At 39.8% G+C, this 20647-nt stretch overlaps 1 protein-coding gene across 8 annotated transcripts in view; it reads right to left on the minus strand.

The window, feature by feature from the left end:
- The window catches only part of LOC121288036 (general transcription factor 3C polypeptide 1-like), a 66660-nt gene that overhangs the window by 21932 nt on the left and 24081 nt on the right, over positions 1-20647 (minus strand). For all 8 annotated transcript variants that reach the window (XM_041206272.1, XM_041206276.1, XM_041206271.1 and 5 more), the window contains 13 exons: positions 19824-20180; positions 18151-18296; positions 17149-17246; positions 15269-15365; positions 13692-13869; positions 10421-10568; positions 10001-10136; positions 8480-8558; positions 7398-7583; positions 6608-6768; positions 4807-4949; positions 2375-2456; positions 1647-1759 (listed from right to left, as the gene is read on the minus strand). In XM_041206272.1, the coding sequence (XP_041062206.1) occupies positions 1647-1759; positions 2375-2456; positions 4807-4949; positions 6608-6768; positions 7398-7583; positions 8480-8558; positions 10001-10136; positions 10421-10568; positions 13692-13869; positions 15269-15365; positions 17149-17246; positions 18151-18296; positions 19824-20180 (1924 nt within the window). The remainder of the gene's footprint in view (positions 1-1646; positions 1760-2374; positions 2457-4806; positions 4950-6607; positions 6769-7397; positions 7584-8479; positions 8559-10000; positions 10137-10420; positions 10569-13691; positions 13870-15268; positions 15366-17148; positions 17247-18150; positions 18297-19823; positions 20181-20647) is intronic.

Below are 20647 nucleotides of genomic sequence, written 5' to 3' on the forward strand. Positions count from 1 at the left end.
TGTAATTGCTGAGCTTATCCCTACAACCTTTTCTGAGCAAGGGCATCGTGTTTGTAATTCTCCAGTCCTGAGGCACCACCCCTGAGACTAGGCCATACTGAAAGATTATGGCCAGTGCTCCTGCAATATCTACACTCACTTCCTTCAATATCCTTGGATGCATCTCATCCGGTCCCAGTGCCTTGTCAACTTTAAGCATCGACAGTCTATTCAACACTTACTCCTTATCAATTTTGAACCCTTTTCGTGACAGAGTTTCCTCGTCTGTCACCATGGACTGCGTAGCATCTACCTCCTGGGTAAAGATGGATGAGAAGTATTTAATACCTCAGCCATGGCCCCCACGTCCATGTGTAAGCTCCCTTTTAGGCCCCTAATCAGCCCTACTCCTCGTTTTACCACCGTTTTACTATTTCTATGCCAATAGAAGACTTTGGGATTCTCCTTTATGTTGGTTGTCAGTGTTTGCTCATAATGCCTCTTCGCATCTCTAATATGATTTTTCAACTCCCCTCTGAACCTTCTGTATTCCTCTTGGTTCTCAATTGTATTTTCTACCTAATACCTGTCATAAGCACACTTTTTTTTCTTTATCTTAATTTCTATCTCCTTTTTCATCCAGGGAGCTGTAGATTTGCTTGCCCTAACTTTCCATTTTGATGGAATACACCTTGACTGTGCCCAAGCCAATTCTTTTTTGAAGGTAGCCCATTGTTCAGCTACAGTTTTTTCTGCCAATCTTTCGTTCCTGTCTATCTGGCCCAGCTCCATTCTTATCCCATTGAAGTCGGCTCTCCTCCAGTTAACTGTTCTTACTCTGGATTGCCTATCGCCCTTTTCTATCACCATCCTAAAACGTACAATACAATGATCACAATCTCCTAAATGTTCCCCCACTGACACTTGATCTACTTGGCCCACCATTCATTTCCAACAGCCAGGTCCAACAATGCATCTTTTCTTGTTGGAATGGACACATACTGCTGTAGAAAGTTCTCCTGAACACAATCTAGGAGCTTTTTCCCCTCTCCGCCCTTTACACTACCACTGTCCCAGTCTACATTCAGGTAATTAAACTCACCCATTATAACTACTCTTATAATGCTTGCATCTCTCTCTAATTTCCTGCAGGGAAATTCCCTCATTGTGGGGTATTTCATGGAAGGAATCAGAAGCCACTCAAAAAGAGGTTAAACTTGTAGCTTGCTGATGCCAGTTAGTGCACTTCGTCACTCACCATATTTAGCTAATATAATCTGGTGCATGTAAAATGGTCATTGAGTCGCTCCAGATGTAAGACATTGCTTTTTAACTGGTTGACATACACACAATCAGTTTGACAACTTATTTTCCCATGTAAAATATTTTTATAAAATTACTCTGCACATGGGAGATCTTAAACTTACTACACAAGCATGTAACATGATCAGAAGAGAATTTTAATTTAAGTATTGAGATTTGCACCTAAAATTTTAAAACTAAGACAATTATATACAAACTCTCAGAGAACTTTACAAATATATGCTCACAACACAACTAGAAGCACACCATAAGCAGAGGCTGCTGCAGCATCAAAACTAAATGTCATTATTTTTTCATATCAGGCACATATTGCTTCAAATAAAAACCTGTAATCAGCACTTTACCTGGCAAATAATTCCTGCAGTGTATCTGGGATTTCAATATTTCCGGATCCTATTGCGGAGGTGAATTTCTGCCTCAGTCTTCCTACAAATTCTTTAAACTCCTCGGCACAAACCTGTGCAATTTAAAGCAGTTGCTTCAACACAAAAGCATTTGACCGAAAGGACAGTGTACTGACAGGTGCCTTCCACAAATAACACAGCAGGAATTAAAAAAAAAACCCTCCAGCCATGGTCAAGGATGGTCCATCAACAGACTAGCAGTCCTTTAAAAGGATTCTTTGAACAATCCTCAGGCAGACCTCAGCATCAACAACTCATGGCAATGTGACCTTGGTTCGGTTACTTTAATCCGACCTGGAGTGGGGATTTTCACCCTGGAAACTCGGCCTCCAATTGCACGAAACCTATTTTAGTCAACTTTTCAGCAAATGTAGAACCAGAATAATCAAATTTGACCAAGTTGTGTCATTACTGTGACTGGATGAAAAGTATCTTAAGAGGTGCACCTACTGCCAAGGTTTAACAACAGGGAGAGATTTTAAGGACGCAACCTAAACTTGGGCTTGGTTGCCGGTTCCAAATCATTTTGGGTGCGATCCTCAATGCTTGAATTGACCATTATCACGTAATTACCTCCATTCTGGATCTATAATACAAAGATTATTTCCTTGATATTATCCAATGGTTCACCTGGAAAGAATATAATGCACAGTTGTGTTCCTGGTTACCTTGCTGTCCTGATAATTGTTCTTTTTATTCATAATCTCATTGATTAAAGCATGATCTTCATGGACTTCAGCAAGACAAATTCTGCCAACATCAAAAAAAAGAATAATAAGTATTTAATACTTTTAAACAGCTACACTAAAATATTCAGTAGGTACTGGACACACATTTGGAGAAGCCGAAAGCTGAAACTAGCCATGAGTCAGCTGTTTCAGGCTGCATCATTACGTTAGAGCCTACAGCACAGAAACGGGCCATTTAGCCCAACTGGTCGACAGCAACTCTATAGCCCACGATTCCCGTTCCAACACTCCCATCTGCGTATCTTTCTATTCCTTTCTCCCCCCAGCTGCCCATTAAGTTTTCCCTTAAATGCGTCATATTCAGCATCTAAAATTACTTTTGTAATCACACCCGTCAGAATGTTACCACCTCAGGGGCATCAGCTGAACACGAATTAGAAAGAAAATTTAAAAAGGTCAAAGGTCAAGTCTACCTTTCCTGCTAAAGGTACTTCTTCGCTTTTCATTCTTGGGCTGCCAGTATCCGGCATCTCTTTCCAACTCCGCCCCACACACACCCCCTGCCTCCCTTGATAGAAGTTTACAAAATAATGGGGGGTCCGGACAGAGTACGCAGGGAGAAACAGTTCCCACGCGTAGACGGATTGAGAACCAGAGGGCACAGTTTTAAAGTGTCTTGCAAAAGGAGCAAATGCAAGGTGAGAAAGAACTTTTTCACACAGTAAGTAGTTGGGGTTTGGAATGCATTGCCTGGAAGTGTGATGGAGGTAAGTTGAATTGAGACATTCAAGAGGGCATTGGATGATTATCTAAATAGAAACAATGCGCATGGTTACAGGGAAAAGGCAGGAGATCGGTACCAAGTTAAAATGCTCAGAGAGCTGGTGCAGACATGATGGGCTGAATGGTTTCCTCCTCCAGCGTACCAGTTCTGTGATCCTGTGAAGCCCTGCCTTAGAGAGCTGCTGGCCAATCTCTAGTCCCTGCAGCACCTGAAGCTGCTGTGGACAGAAGGTGAAGTTCTTGAAGATGTCAGAGCCTAAGTCCTGGAGCTGGACAGCAAGGTAAGTTTTCAGGGTCCTAGGGCGGGGGACGCAGGATGCAAGAAAGGCCTGAGAGGGTGGAATGTGGGAGATTGGGGAAAGAGGACAGGGAGGTCCAGGGGCCACCGGGTCTTAAGACAAGGGGTAGGGGTGCCCAAAGTTAAAAGGAGGCTTCTGATGGAGGCAACCCTTCCTTTCCAGCTGAGGCCGAAGCCCAATCATTTTTGGACTTTCCGTGCGCCCGGGAAATCCTCCCGCCAGCCTAAAAATGGAGACTGTGTGGGAAACGGCCCTTAAGTGGCCGATAATTGGTCACTTAGGGGCCTCAACTGGGGAAAGGGCGGGCTTCCCATCCGAGGCCTTGCCAGCCCTAGTGTAAAATCGCTGCGAGCCGTTTCCTGCACAACTTAATTTTTAGGCTGGCAGGCGGGGACCCAGAGGGAAGCCCGTTCCTTCTATTTCACACTCCCCCACTTCCCTGCCCAAAAACTGCCAGCTGGAAGGTGTAAAATTCAGGCCCATAGACAGCAAAAATACATTTCCCCACCCCTCCTCCCCATTTCCTACACTATCCTTAGACCCATCTAGATGTCATTGTAAATTAGTCCTAAGTTGGTATCAGTTTTGTATTGTGGGCCTATGCCCATTTTTGGAGCTGTATTAAAACTGCCCAGACTCACTTACCATAGGACCTATACAATAAGCCGACAGAAGAGACTTGGACTTGTCATTGTGGGCTGGATTTAAACCAGGTCACAAGGAAGGGTTCGACCAGCAGTGTAACCCATTCTCCGACAAAAATATTTAAACAAATTGTGTTTTACAAGTACATGTATTAGAACTGGCTGTAAAGAAGAGTTCTACTTAAAATTAGCCGCTTCTCAGTTATAAAATGTTGCAATTGATCAGTGGCCTATGTTTGGCATTTAAGGCAAACAAATAAGGGCTTCCTTATTTGTGACTGTTAATATGGTGGGAGGGAAGTGGAGGAAGGAAAAAATAAGCTCTGCTTGATCTATTGAGATTGGTTTTCGTTACTTTAATTGGTACAGGCAATATAAATTAAATGCAATTCAAGAACAATTGTTTACATGACTCAATGTGAAGTCTGCTTCAGATCACACAAACATCTGTTTAGACATCAAAAGGGAATTATTAGTAGATAAATGTGGATTTAGATTGGTAGCTACAAAGGAAATTCCCTTTCTGCTCTAAAATGCCCCAGTAGATTGCTTCAGAAAACAATCCATAACGTTTCAACATCTAGAAAAGATTTAAATATTATTTAACGTTATTCTTTGCCATGTAGTGTTCCAATACTTATTACGACTGTTACTTGCCGCTATTCTTCAGGAGCAGTGATCTCACCTATAGTTAAGCATCGTCTGTGGATTCTTGAGGATATAACGGGATCGGCGCCCTACAGCAAGAGACGTTTTATCCAAAGCCACTTCAAGATAATCGTGCATGACATCTCTCACTGTTTGCCAAGGAACAAAGGGTCCCTTCACCTAAATGCAACAAGATGTTCTGTTTTCAAAATTGTGTAAATTTGTGTGTTTAACCCAGTTTTGCCTGCACAAGTTTCCTTATTTTGTCATTGCCTGGCTAAATTAGTGCTCTCCTCTTCCCTATAACACAGGAGGTTTTGTTCAAGTGATGAGATGCTGATCGCTATGAGTTCTCCCCAAATCTTGCCTAAGACTGGCTATTAAGATCTGGACAAGGCATGGGTATAGATACTTGTAGAGATTGGCATCTGAAGCTGGAGTTCCCAACTTATGGCAGAGGAATCCTTGCATGGTCAGCCATGCAGGTTAAAGGTACCTTTCAAAATTTCTTAAGTAACAGAATAAATTACATTATTTTTAGGCATTCTGCTTGAAAACATTTACAACTGTCCATGTGAAAATATGCTAATAGCAGATCTTGAGTACAGGAGTAAATGGGAATTAAGATAAATATAGGGAGCATCTGATTGAAGTGGCTGAGAGGCTGAATGGCCTATACTTGTTCCTACAGTATTTTCGACAGCAATGGGGACAATCCTTGGCATTACAGGTGCTTTAAGTCAAATTCATTATCATAATTCTACCTGTGCGGGGAACTCAAAATACAAGTAAGGGAAAAAATGTATATATGAAATAAGTTTTTTTTTACTCATTCATGGAATGGGGGCTTCGCTGGCTGGGCCAGCATTTATTGCCCTTGAGAAGGTGGTAGTGAGCTGCCTTCTTAAACCGCTGCAGTCCATGTGGTGTAGGTACACCCACAGTGCTGTTAGAGAGTTCCAGGATTTTGACCCAGCGACAGTGAAGGAACGCCGATATGTTTCCAAGTCAGGATGGTGAGTGACTTGGAGGGGAACTTCCAGGTAGTGGTGTTCCCATCTATCTGCTGCCCTTGTCCTTCTAGGTGGTAGTGGTCGTGGGTTTGGAAGGTGCTGTCTAAGGAGCCTTGGTGAATTTTATGAAAAAAGGTGAAGCTATTAACATCTGAAACAACTCCCAACATTTAAAATGCTATCAAAACCATTTTTCAGCAGTTTCTATACTTGTCAGAAGTTGCTTCTTTGTGCATAAGAAATTTTTGGAAGATCTTAGCATGTTGCCTAGAATCATCACCAAATGCAGTTTATGTAAAAAGGTTAAGGTGATTTTGATTGAAAAGCTGAATTGAGACAGTTTTTCAGATTTTTTTCAGCTTCCTTCCACCCCCCCCAACCCCATTTTTCTTCCCAGGTCATGCACCACATGATCTGCTCTCCGAACCAACCACTTAAACAGTGACCCAGGAGCAACAATTTCTTGCAAACAAAGAAAAAAAAGATTTTCCACTCCACCCCAATATGTCTGAAGCCTAATCAGCATGAATCTTACTACTTCCCACACTCGGCATCCTTGTTCTTAAGTGGGATTACCAAACTAGATCAAAATCTTAGCAGTTTTATAATATATGGTGAAAGCCATTTTGAACTGGGTAAAGACTACAATCCATTTCACATCAAACTAGCAAGACCATCAGACAGCAGAAGCTTCCACCCCATTAATTGGGGTGGATTCACAAGAGGTCAGAGGATAATGAGATCAGTGCGATAACTCCCTGGGCCATTAACATTGTTTTCTTATGTTACGCGTTTTTCAAAAAAAATACACATTCAATTGCTTACTTTTTTGTTAAGAACATGGCTGGCTACTCGGCAAAGCATAAGCAGACTGTCTTCCTGTGCAGTCCAGGTTACACGTAGTTTGGTCATGCGGCGCAGCGCACTCCTATCAGCATCATCTTGAAAGCGAAATCTCTTTGTCTTTTCCTGTTGTGGTAAATCCTCTGCAAATGTCAGTGAAGAATTATATTAATGGGGGCAATATTCATTCAAACAGAAGAGCACTGAAGCCACAGAACCCCAGTTTGCTTCTTAATTTTAATTAAACATTTATGTAGAATATTCACTTTCTCCATGCACTGTATTTTAGTTAGCAACAGGAAATACTTTCAAATGAACCTGACGGTAGTAATATAAAGAGCAACAAGATCTTGTGGCTTTAAAGGGATTAGCCTTGGGAGACAAAGCACTCCCCCCTTCAGCAACAGGACAATGCATTTGATAGTATAAAATGCATATCCTCCAATTTGCCTTGAGCAACCCCAAACACTATTTTGCTAATAAAGTAACTACCAAAAGCATAAAATAAAAGCAAAATACCGTGGATGCTAGAAATCTGAAATAAAAATAGAAAATGCCATAAAAACTCAGCAAATCTGGCAGGATCTGAAACTCTGAAGAAGGGTCATATGGACTCGAAGAGCTTCAGACGCTGCCAGAGCTGTGAGTTTTTCCAGTGTTTTCTGTTTTTATTACCAAAAAATATAAAATAGCCTTATGGATGTAATAATTACTCTTCTGTTTTTAAAACACAAGAGCTTAAAAGACCAAGTCAGCAGTGATGAAACCTCACCTTTCCTTCTCTTTTTCCTTTGTTTCTTCCCACTCTCCTTTTCAGGTCGCTTTCTCTTCTGTCCTTTACCACCAGCTACTCTTTTGTTTCTGCCCACATTGCATTCTTTTTCAATTCGAATTTCTTCCTTGTCAGCAAGAGACCCATGCACAGACCTGAGGACCCCTAACATACTGAATTTATTTCCTGGATCAAAAATGAAACCATAATAAGAGGCAATTAAAAACCACAGAAGCTTTTGTTTATAAATTAATGGTTATTAATCTCCACTTCACTCCCACCTTCCCTTTCAATAATGAACAAGATTAACATTTCATAAAAAAACAGTAATGAATATTTCTGAATAACTTCAATTCTGTTAGAGTCTATTTGGAAAATAGATGCGACTTGGATCTGGTACAGGCTAATTTGGTTGAGATTATGCATGGTCTATCATGACATTTGTCCTACATGGACAGGTTTGGTTTTCGGAATGTTCCAGCTCGTATGACATAAAAGCTGATTATCCAAGAAAAGATGACATGAAAATCAGTTTCCATCTTTTCAGTGGCACCATCTGCGATGCCTTTCCACCACGTCAACATCACACAGAGATTTCACCATGGCACAGGGGCCCATTCAGCCCACTGAACCATGCCAGCACTCTATAGAGCAATCCAGTCAGTTACATTCCCCCTCTCTATTCCGTAGCCCTGCAAGTTTATTTCCCTTAAGTTTCCATCCAATTTACTTTTGAAATCGGTGATCATCTCCATGTTCATCATCCTCGTGACATTTATAAGCAGATTGCATCACTTAAGCTCTTCAAAACAACAGTAGATTTGAATTTCACCATCCTTAAGTCACTAAAATTCATATACAGAAGTTTCTATTCAACAGCCTGGATTCTTGACATTTTCAAGAATATATCCCAGTCTCACTTCAATGTTAAATAATGATCAGTCAAGGGTTCTAGACTCCCATGTGAGGCTATTAATCCAGGATAATATGATGATCACTCAACAGATTAGAGAAATTTCACACCAAGCACCTAATACAGAACCATAATGTGCTGAGACTCATTTACAACATAAATATTTCACCTGCAACACCGAGGGGAAGGGAATGTTTGTTCAGGAAGCTCTGTAATCGCACTGAACTGCTCTCAGGGATACTGAGACTCTATAAAGAAGAAAAACTGGGTTAAAAGTACAGTTTGCTTTAAGCTGACCCTAGGAAAAAAAATTCTGTTTATCTATTTGCATTCCCAATCTCATTTTTGCATTCACACTCTTGTGAACACCATCACAATGTATTTTACATTTGTTTCCATTAAATTACATGTCATCTTGCTGCCCCCTCAGCTATTGTACTCAGTCTGTTTATTTCAATCAGCATTACATAATTTTATGCAATGCCTTTTTACCACATATGAGCAACAATAATAGTGATAATAACCTGTACAGTTAGTTTACTGTTACCAGACTCCATGAGAAAGCAATGTGTGTAGTACCCAAAGTAAAATGGCTGTTTCTATTTTCTTAATTTCACTCACTGGAGACCACAAACTAAATTTCCAGCTGCTTGACAGGTGCTATAAAGTAAGACCAAGTTAAGGGTCACAATGAAATTTCTCAGGCAATTTAAAGGATGAGGGGAATGACTAAGTGCTCAGCAACCTTAGGTGCAGCAATTATTGCTGCATCAGTCATTTGTACTTTGCAATAATCATCCAAGGCAGCTTCCTTTTGTACGGACTGATAATACAAAGTAGTAGTGAAGTGACAGGCTCCAGCTCTGAATGCAAGTGGAAACTACCCCCCCCTCCAGAATTTAGGCATTAATGTTGATCCACAACTTGCCACTAGCTTAAAATATCAGCAAAACTTCTGACAGGAGGTTAGTGGAACTAGCTGTAACATGCAACAATTCTCACAGCTAGCGAAAAGCGGATGCTGTATTGCAGAAGCCGGTTTAATATGGCAGGTGCCGACAGGAGAAGAAAAGGAACTGATTGGCGTTAAACAGAGAACAAGGAAAAGGAAAATCAAGTGTACAAACAATGCATCTAGTTTATTTGCGATGGTGTCTCGAAAACCCTCCCTGGGAGGCGATGGCATTGTCACTGGGCAAGTAATCCAGAAGCCCAGGGTAATGCTTGGGGACCTAGGTTCAAATCCTGCCACGGCAGATGGTGGAATTTGAATTCATTAAAAGTAAGTCTGGAATTTAAAGTCTAATCGTGATCATGAAACCATTATCAATTGTTGTAAAAACCCATTTGGTTCACCAATGTCCTTTAGGGAAGGAAATCTGCTGCCCTTACTGGGTCTAGCCTACATGTGACTCCGGACCCACACCAATGTGGTTTACTCTTAAATGCCCCCTGAACAAGGGCAATTAGGGATGGGCAATAAATGCTGGCCTAGCATTACCAATGGCGTAAAACAAAGGTGAAAACGTAAGAGGCAATTTTGTGTTTTTCAATCGCTGCCACTTGTCTGAAGTGATTAAATGCAGAGATGGTCAGACAACTGAACTATGGCCCTAAGTTACCATATCCTGCTAAAACAATATTCGTCAGCTACAACATTTCTGCTTCTGTTTACATTTGGAGCACTTACTTTTTTCGCATTGTTGATAATATAACTGGTCCAGATCCAATTTCGCTTCAGATGTCCAAAGAAACTAGAATCCAGACCAGCCGCTCCAAGGCCATCCCCAGGTAGTTTCCCATCATCCATCAACTTCCGACTACCCCTGGAGGGATTGAGAATAGAAATCATTAAAAGCAACAACAGTTTGATCCAATCCGAAACTTAACAAAGACTTAAACTGTCACCAATGTAATTTTACAGAATGAATGGCAAGTGGGGAGAATGCATGCATACAAGCAGCTAAGTTATGTTGTGGAGTGCCTATTTCCGGAATATTGGTGAAAGGGTGGGGAACAGCGAGCAAACTGAACAGCATGTGCTGCCTTGTTTTCATTTTAATAATTCAAACTCTGATTTGAGATGGCATGCATTAAATGCAAAACTCACGTGGTGTACTCCAGCAGGGAACATTTGTGCTCCTGGGTGTTCTTAGCAGTTGCGTCTTGTTCCATCACGGAGTTAAAGGCAGTGTCTTCTGCACCCTCTTGTGCTGCCTGACCAACATTTCTGTTTAAGCGAGGAAATCGAATAACTCCTGAAATTGAGAGGAAGAGGCCATTTGGTCCAACCATCACATCCACGTTTCACAGATCAACCTTACATATCTGCCTTCTCGCCACATCCCTTGAATAATCTACTGCTTTCCATGTGTGTGTTACAGTTTACTTGGAGTCCAAGTTGCTGTGGCAACATGCACTTTTACATGTATGTTGTAGTCTGGAGCTATGAATAGTGATGATAGAGGCTCCAATATCCTTTCCATCACATGAACGACCAGGAATCTCTTCTGCTCTTAGCACCTGCCATTGCGTGCATTGGAAGGATTTGTAGATTGAAATGTAACCTGTTGGGATGCGTTATGAACACATCTTCCTTGGCCATCAAGCCTTTAGAGCCAGGGGCACTAACCACTAAGTGACAAGGCCTCCCCAATCTACCCCTTAAGTAGATCTAATTTATACTGTTTGCTTCAAAGGCTTCTCCCGATAAGTTAAATTATTTCATACTCAAGGCTTTGAGTTAAAAAAAAATTCTGTCAAACTACCCAAATTACTCCTCTTGTAAAAAAAATTGCTGAAAATTGGAAATATAAACTTTCTTCACATACGTACAAACGTGCATTGCTGGCTGAGTGTTTTTATTCACAATTTTTAAACAAGTGTACCAGAATTTCCTTTGATCAATTTTGTTAATCTCTTTTATTATATTGAGTAGGTCAATTAGGTTTCCTCAAAGTTCTCCCTTTTCCAATGGAAACAAGTCTGAACTTTGGTTGTGTTTCTACATAATTTAAATTTCTAATACCTGCAACAATCCTTGTTACTCGCCTCTTTAAACCGTTGAAGTGAATCCTTTAAGTTTGGTGATCAGAACCACACAGGATGCTAGATAAAGTTGGACTAATACCTTACATATCGACACACAATCTCTTTTGATTTTTACCATATACCATTGTGTACACAATGTCACATGTGTCTTTTTTTTACTGTAGTAGATTTGTTCACAATAATCCCTGGAATCCTCTCCTGACCTAAGCACTATATTACTGTCCCATTCAATACTTGCATTTCCTTGTTCTCATATTAAATTACTTTACGCTTATGCAGGACCAGAACAATGTCAGAAATACACCTCAGCACAAAGTTTTAAGATGCATAACATTGCTCGCAGCAGCAGTATATTCATTATCTAATGGCCTAGGATAAATCCTTTAGCACAGCACCTCCCAAACCCACAACCACTACCATCTAGAGAGATAAGGGCAGCAGGTAGATGGGAATACCGCCACCTGGAAGTTCCCCTCCAAGTTACTCACCATCCTGACTTGGAAAGATCGCCGTTCCTTCACTGTCGCTGGATCAAAATCCTAAAACTCCCTTCCTAACAGCACTGTGGGTGTACCTACACCACATGGACTGCAGCAGTACAAGAAGGCAGCTCACCACCACCTTCTCAAGGGCAACTAGGGACGGGCAATAAATACTGGCCCAGCCAGCGAAGCCTGCATCTCGTGAATGAACAAAATAAAAGTCCCACACTAATTTTGTGTGTCTTAGAAGTAACATGGAGGTGTCTTGCTTACAATGCATCTTTCAAATGTTTAATTGAAATGAATTAGGATTAACTCAGCTTCATCTGTCCCACCCCCCTTAGACAGTATATATTTCACCACATTTCTACTTCTTAGTTCTGAAGAAGAGTCATCTGGACTCGAAATGTTAACTCTTTCTCTCCACAGATGCTGTCAGACCTGCTGAGTTTTTCCGGCAATTTTTGTTAGGATTAACTTAAACTGTCTTTTCCTTTTGTGCATTTAATTTTTGTTTAAAGGAAACAGAAACAATAAGGTCCAAGCATTACATTATTAGGCAATATAATGCTTCTGGGCTCCTCAATTTCCCTAGTAGAAAAGAGAGGAGTTCCCACGTAATCAGTCAACAGAACCCTTATGGATCATATCTTCTTCCATTACTAGTTTCATTGCTCTTGGTTCACACTGACTGCAAGTTGTTGCACCCTCTCAGTCTCTAATAAGTGTTCGCTGTGTCAGTTACACAGATGACCTCATTAGCACTGTATTTAGCCAATCTGATCTGCTTTGCTCCAAACTCAAAGTGGAATCGAGGAGAACTACTGGCAATTTTCAATATAAATCTTCATAAAAGTACAGCATCATATGCTGTATGGAACAACAAGACAAAGGAGATCAAACCTGTGAAGCTGGAGCATGGTCTGGTAAAACTTATCAATTTCAAAATGGTTTTATAAATCTAAACTAAGTTGTCGTCTCTAGTTTACAGCTAATTTAGAGGAAATATCATTGTTAAATAGCAAACATATATTAGAAAACATTTTATAATGAAACAATTAGACATATAAAGAAATCAATATGGTGCTTTGTTTCATAGATGCAGAAAAGCAATACAACTTGAATACAGAAATATATCAGAGTACATTGCAATCTTATACAGCTTCCTTTAAAAAAAAGTTTGAAATTAATAAAGATCTTAAATGAATACATTTTAAACTTTATTTCCTCCCCTTGTTGTATGGCAGTAGTGACACTGTGTGGCCAAAGCATGCATAAACATGGTGATACAATAACCTCATACAAATGACAGTCAAGATCACCAAATGCACAATCTAACCAAATCCAGCCTATTATCTTTAGAATTTCTCCTTGGTGCTCCTTCTGACCAAGAACATGACTCCTCCCCACTGCTGCATGAGAATGAAAGTAACCTATTCATCAGCCTTGTTCTCTAAATTTTACAACCAGGAGGTTGACAGCAAGTGATCCAGTGATGCTGTGTGCTCTGTTTGGTGAAAGGTGCAGTTCAAGTAACATTCTCATCAGCTATAACATGGGAATCAGGAAAAGAAACTCCAGCCACAGAACTCAGACTATACCACTGTATTGAACAACTGAATTCACTGGTTGACAGTTCTCTGCTAGACTGATACAGAGCTGGAATACATGTCTGTAGAAATATGGTTTAAAGGGCATCCAATCATTTGGCGGACATTTCAAGGACAAAAATTGCTGTTTCAGCACAGCTACAGTTAAAGTTTGATTAACTTGCAACAAGGTTGAGAGAAGGAAACAAAAGGGTAGGGACCTATTGGGCAAGAATAGGTGGTCTGGAACTATGCTTACCTAGCGGTGTATTCAGGCACACACACATAAGATCGAACCAGAAACTTTCTACATCCTGCAAGTTATTGAGAGCATAGCAGCGATTATCAAATGGTCGGCTGCTTCTGGCCAAGTTGTAATGTGGATCACAGCTAGTGGTATCCACAATCATGGCATTCTTTTTGATATAAACAAAAATCTAGAGGGAAAGAAAAGAATCAAAGGTCAACTTGCAGCTTCAGGTTTCATATTATGTCAAATAATATTCACACAATATGGAATTACTTGAGCAGCTCAGCAGCGCGGTCATGTGGCAAGAGAGCTGGACATAGGCAGAGATGGGATGAAGACATTGCAGGACGCATTTCACTCGGTCACTCTTGTGCACTGCTTAAAAAAGGTACCACTGGCAGAGACTTTGCGAAAGGCTCTTTGGTTGTCACTCTCCCAAAGTGTGGAAAGCCTTTGTGTGGGGTAGAAAATGTATTATGTACGTGTGTAGTATATCTTTTAAAATATACAAGCAAGCCTTCAAAAAAATAAATGAAGTCATTAAAAAAACCAAAGAGTTTTGAAACTAAAACTTTAATTAAAGTTTTGTATGTTTTTTTATATTTTATTTAAAATTAGAATAACTATTTTGTTAAGCAAAAAAAGGCACAAGACAACACAACTGAGTTCCTTTTCTCTGAACTGAATTACAACTGTAAGTATAAGCTTGTAGAAGGATTACACATTAAATGGGATTTGGATATTAAACAATAAAACTGATCCCAAGGACTTGAATGGGCATTTGCCTCAGTTAAATAGCTTTCTATTGTATTAAATGGAATATAAGCATAGTACATTATGTAAAACGATTTTCTCTCCTCCTCAAATCTTTAAACAGTAAGCGTCCATTTACAGATGCGGTAAGATTTCTGCAATATTGTACTATTATACTATGGATACAGTAAGATAGTGCAGAGGGCGATTTGTGTCTCATTTTCCTCTCTGTACAGGAAATAACCTATTGTCTGTTTGGCAGCTCTTCCTTGACTTCCACCAGAACAATGAATTGCCACAGGAGACCACTGCATACAGTGTAAGCTAACATGCATGATCGTGCTTTCCAAGGAACCTAGGTTCAAACCAGAGGAGAAAAAGAGTAGTTTGCCAAGACTGGCCTACAGCCTGCTTCAGTAATGCCGATCATGAAACTATCATCGATTGCTGTAAAAACCCATCTGGTTCACTAGTTACCTTTAGGGAAGGAAACCTGCCATCCTTACTTGGTCTGGCCTACATATGGCTCCAGACGCACAGCAACGTGGTTGGTTCTTAACTGCCCTCTGCAATGGACTAATAAGCCACTCAGTTCAAGGGCATTTAGGGATGGGCAACAGATGCTGGCCTTGCCAGTGACACCCACATCCCATGAAAGAATAAAAAAAAAAATTAATGATAGTCTGAAATGGAGTCACACAACTCATTGATAGAGACACTGGATTTCTCAGAAACGGCAGCCAAAAAGCACAAGCATGATTCAGAACTTAAAACGCAACATCTATTAATTATTTTGGACGTTATAATCGTAACATCTTTTGCTGAAAGCCTACCTGATCTTTCTCTTGAAATTTTTCAATTGGACCAAATTGCAACAATCCCATATAACAAAGACGCTGCAAACTCTCAAAGATAGAAAATATGTATCTCCTGTAAACATCAAAAAAAATAACATTATTTGCATCAATGATGATATTCTTTGTTGTTTAGTCAGCTGTGGCACAGTTGGTAGCACTCTCTGTGAGTTAGAAGGTTGCAAGTTCAAGCCCTAGTCCAGTGCTTGAGCACAAAAATCAAGGCTGACATGTCCAGAGCAGTACTGAGGGAATGCTGCACTGGCGTAGGTGCCATATTTTGGATGAGATGTTAAACTGAGGCTCCATCTGCCCTCTTAGGTGGATGTAAAAGATGCCATGGCACTATTTGGAGGAAGAGCAGGGGAGTTACACCAGGTGTCAATATTTATCCCTTAACATCACAAAAAAAAGATGATCTGGTCATTATCACTGCTGTTTATGGGAGCTTGCTGTGAGCAAATTGGCTGTCACATTGCCTCCTTCACAACAGTGACAGCACTTCAAAAGTATCCCATTGGCTGTAAAGTGCTTTGGGACAACAAATGGTTGTGAAAGAGATTACATAAAGGCAAGTCTTCCTTTTTTGAGTTTCCAAAGAGCAAAGTGTTAAATTCCCAGGAATCTCACAGCATTTTAAAACCAAAATATAATATTACTGCTGTTTATTGGGATGCATCACCTCTGATTAGCAAATTATTCTCATATTGGTTACACAGGCACTCTGTAAAAGACTTACTTGACAAGTGGCGTTTTGATAGATCCAATTGCTGCAGAATATTCAAAGGATTAATAACTTCTTGTTTATTGTTGAAAAGAGAGACCATGTTGCCGAAGCTTCTTGTTTTGTGTTTATCAGGTCAAACGCAAGAATGCCAAATTTTAAACGATCACAACAATTTATGCTACAGGAGAAAAGAGTGCTGATTGGTTGGCTGGTTGACACTGATTGGCCAAGGTCTTGCAATGGAGAAAGCAATGGGGAGCCACAGCCTCCCTAAGCTCCCAGGTAATTCAAAAAAGGTACAAGACTTGAACACATTCCTTTTGCTCGCAGAGAACAGGTCCCCATGTCTGAATGTATGTTGCTTCTAGCAACAGTAGATGAGCCATCTTCAGAGCTCGACTGATTACCTTAAACAGATAGCTAGTGTAGCTGTTAGCACACTCAGTATTCTGCAGCAAGTGCTGCCCAATTGCAGAATCACATCTAACAGTAGATGTTTTGTTTTGGGTTTTGCATGAGTATGATCTACACTCCGCCTATTACCAACAACCACAGGAACATGCTATTTGAAACTTTTTATTTTGTGTGTCATTTGGAAAATATGCAATGGAAATTCCTGAAGTGTCTTCATCTTGGCTGAATATACTGCCAGCTAATGAATTTAAATATATTTTGTAGCTGGGTGCAAACCTTCCGCTTGCTTAGAACTGTGCTGCAGCACTACTAAATCATTACTTAAATCAAACTTACTGGGTGGGGAATCTCAAACTGGTAAAAGCTCACTCAGGAAGGCCAGGGAGGTGACTTATTTGTGAAAAGGGAACATTTGTACCACGGGACAATATTCTGCAGGTCAAGGAGAGGAAGACTTATTTTGCTCTTAACTGAACTTCCTTTACTAGAGCTGAAAGTGCTTGATGCCAACACTGGACACCTGTAACAGAAGCATTGTTCCTCTAACTTTGGGTACAAAATTTCACCAAGGGCCTGTACTTACAAGTTTTTGTTTTGTTTTTCAAGCAGCACATTAGTGAACCAGTATTTATGCTAAAACAAATGCCTACTGACAGCAATAAAGCTGGTACTGTGAGGGATCAGCTTGAATTTTGAAAATAAACTTGACAATTCTTACCGTTTATAAAGAAGTTGCTGCCTGATGGGTTGGGGTAAGTCCCTGACCAAAGTGTGCTTCATGTAATGATCATTTAAAAACTCATCCAGATTTTCAACCTATTAAGAAAGGATGCAAAAAGAGCATATATATATATATATATATATATAGATAGATAGATAGATAGAAGAAGTTTTAAGTAAATCAACATAACAACTTCATGGAAAGCCTGTGTATGTAATTCTACCACAATAGTACATACAATTATTGGACATCTCACTTGTTAACAAAATACTTTTTCATGAGAAATCAAAACACAGTACTCATAGAGTTTATGTTTAAGGTGAGTCTGTAATATATTGCTCCAATGTTTAAAAACTGATGTAGCTGAGAAATTGCTCCATGTGAAAAAAGTCTTTGAAATGTCGCACAGCTTAAGAATAGTTGAGAGGGTAGTGATAAAATGTAATGTAAAGCATTGTTGTCAGCTCCTGCCCTTCAGCAAGCAATGTGCAGAGTGAGCAATTTCAACTATTATGTCACTATTAATTTGGCTGCTCCAAGTGGCAATATAAAGTATGAAGCAGCTTCTGATAAAGTATATGCAACGTATAAAATATACTGTGTTTAAAATTACGAATTTAACCGTAGGATCTTACAAGTGCTCGTAAATTGTTGGAGCTTCATTAACCCAGCTTTGAATATCAGAACCACTAAGTTTCAGGTCTGTAACTCCCCATCCTTATCTATTATCTACTCCCCATTTATATATATCAGTTAACACAGACTCAATATCATGGGAGTCACCATAAAGTTAGTTCTCTGGTTCTTGTAGAATGTAAACATTTTTCTATTGAATTTATAAAACATCTTCAAATATATTACAATTTAGCAAGCTGAGATCTTCAAAAACCTACAGCTTTATGACTGTCACCTGGAGCACTGTATTTCTAGCTAGGCTGTTAATAGCAAACATAATACTGAATGTAGCAATATGTTCAAGAAATAAATTCATAGTTTTACCTTGTGGCTGACTTGTACTATCTGGACAAAGATAGAGAGGGGAACACAGAGCAATATATCACTAATGAGAGCCCAACCATATCCAAACTCTCTGTGAATAGGGGTAGGAGGACTGTATCTCTTCCACGACGCTTCATCCACATAAACTGTTAAAAAGAGTTAAATGGACCAGTCATTACTGCAAAAAATAGAACACAACTTCCCAGGATGGCTTTTAGCTTACTTAAAACAGTTTTTCAACAGTGGTCACACTAGCCTAATTTCTGACATTTTTTTAAGGTGACAAATTTCAAGCATGGAACAAGAGAGTGGATCCAACTATTTCTCTCCACAGATCATGAACAATTTGTTCCATCATGGATTCCCTCCTAAACTACTCAAGGGGACAACTACAGGTGCAACCTTCCAGATTGTAAAGTTTTATGTTAAATTGTTTACAGTATCTACGCCCCTAAACATTTAAGTAACCGAGATTAAACTCAAATCTTTTCTTTCTATTCCTTAACATCAATCCCTACAGTCATTTTTACTTCTCTACACTCTGAACATCTTTCAATTATGCGCAAGGACGACATGCCCACTAGGCGAACGAGGAGGTTGCTTACGGCAGCACTGTTTGGGGGTGGCAGGAATGTCGGCCTTTTAAAAAAAAATAGAACTTGGTAGCTGGCCAGATTTGTACTGATGAGAAAATAGCAAATTTGTTTCCACCTTCCAGCAGGTGAAGTCATTCATACTGAAAGGAGGAGATTGTGTCCATGATTCCAGCTGTATTTTCCTTTTAGAAACAGTGGTAACATCTTATCTTGATCATTGTTTTAATAGCCTTTTAAAATGAGTTGTGGCGCCAGCCAGGCCATCTAACATGGTCGCAGTGACAATGTACTAGTGTACCCATCATCCTTTCATTAGGTGCAAATTGTGGCATCTTTTGGTTACAGTCAATGCGTTATTGAAAAACAGTTAATGTAATGCATGTTGCATACAATACTCTTGATAAATAAAGACTTAAACCGTCCTGCATTAGCTTTTTAAGTGCACTTGTTATCAAATGCAATTGAGCATTTGTGTTTTATTCCCAAAATTGGGGGGGGGGTGCGGCAAAGAGTTGGGGCAAATTAGCACAATAGAGGCAAATGCTACTGCATTTAGTAATGCATACAGAAATGAAATGCAAATATTTTAAATTAAGTTTTTGACAAAGTCTAACAACTGAATGGCAATATGTTTAAAATTATAACATTAAAGACAGCTTTTCAATTTCGAGTGGTTATTGTCTTAGTGCAGTGCTGATGAAACTTGGCAAGCCTGATACAACATTTTGAGATCTCCTATTAAATGGCAATAAATTCTGTGCCATAATCTAGCTTAACCAACTTAATTAGGAGCTCCATCCAGTAACTGTAAGCTCCTCTTGTTAAAATCTAATTGCTATTTTGTTTTTTTTTGAAATGAGGACTAGGAAAGTGTAGGTCATCCAGTCCTGTTCTAACCTTCACCATTTGATTCCAACTGTGTGCTAAGACATCTTGTTCTATCGGGTATAACATGAGAAACATAAAACAATGGTCCAATGATACAAGACGTTTGAGGAGCATTCCTTTAACCTGATTTTTCATGTCAATATTGTCTTACTGAACATGACTTTGGAGGATAATGAAAGCTCAAATTACCAGTCTCTTTCACATGCAGATGTTCTATATTCCCATCCCACTGGCAATCTTCACCAATCTCAATTGTAGTCGATGTCCCCACAAGCATTCCATTAGCAGCTGGATTGTTCCCATCTATTGCAATAATGTCAGTGGTCCCATTTGATGTGGATGCGACAGCTGGTTCTTTGGGTGCTTCTGCACCTGAAGCCTCTTCTGTAGCACTTGTTGGTGCGCTAGCCAAAGGTGCAGACATAACCGCTTCCTCTGAAGTTCTCCGAAGAGGATGTCCATAAACAATGTACCAGAGGAACATGTGGACCAGGCGTAGCCGAGGCATTTTGGGAAGGAAGCCAAGTGAACGCCCGAGCCCAGGGACTGAAGGAAACGTCAAATTTTTAAAATGACAGGCATAAGTGTAAGTGATACGTATTTTTAATGATCCCTATGTTCAGACAAAATCATTAAATTAGTACAACACAACAACTGTAGCATCATGCAGCAGAGAATAAATAGGAACATAGATTACAAGAGTAAAGCATCAATAAATTAATAGAAAACAATAGCTGGGCCAAAGTTAAGAGAGTGCTTCGTGCAATTTTGAGTCCCTTTTGTAGAAATAATGTTAAATCCATAGATAGGGTACAGTGCAAAGGCTTTTCTTTTCACTCGAGCAGAAAAGACAAGGAGGAGATTTAGTTCAGGATTGTGATGAAATTAATTGGGAAAGATCACTTCCATTTGTTGGGAGTCAGTGATAAGGGGGATCATCAATTTAAAACTAAGACAGGGAGAAGAAAGACTCGGAGAAATTTCTTTGTACAGAAGTTTGTAAGATCATGATT

Source organism: Carcharodon carcharias, chromosome 15, assembly GCF_017639515.1.
Source record: "Carcharodon carcharias isolate sCarCar2 chromosome 15, sCarCar2.pri, whole genome shotgun sequence".
In the NCBI taxonomy this organism is placed as follows: domain Eukaryota; kingdom Metazoa; phylum Chordata; class Chondrichthyes; order Lamniformes; family Lamnidae; genus Carcharodon; species Carcharodon carcharias.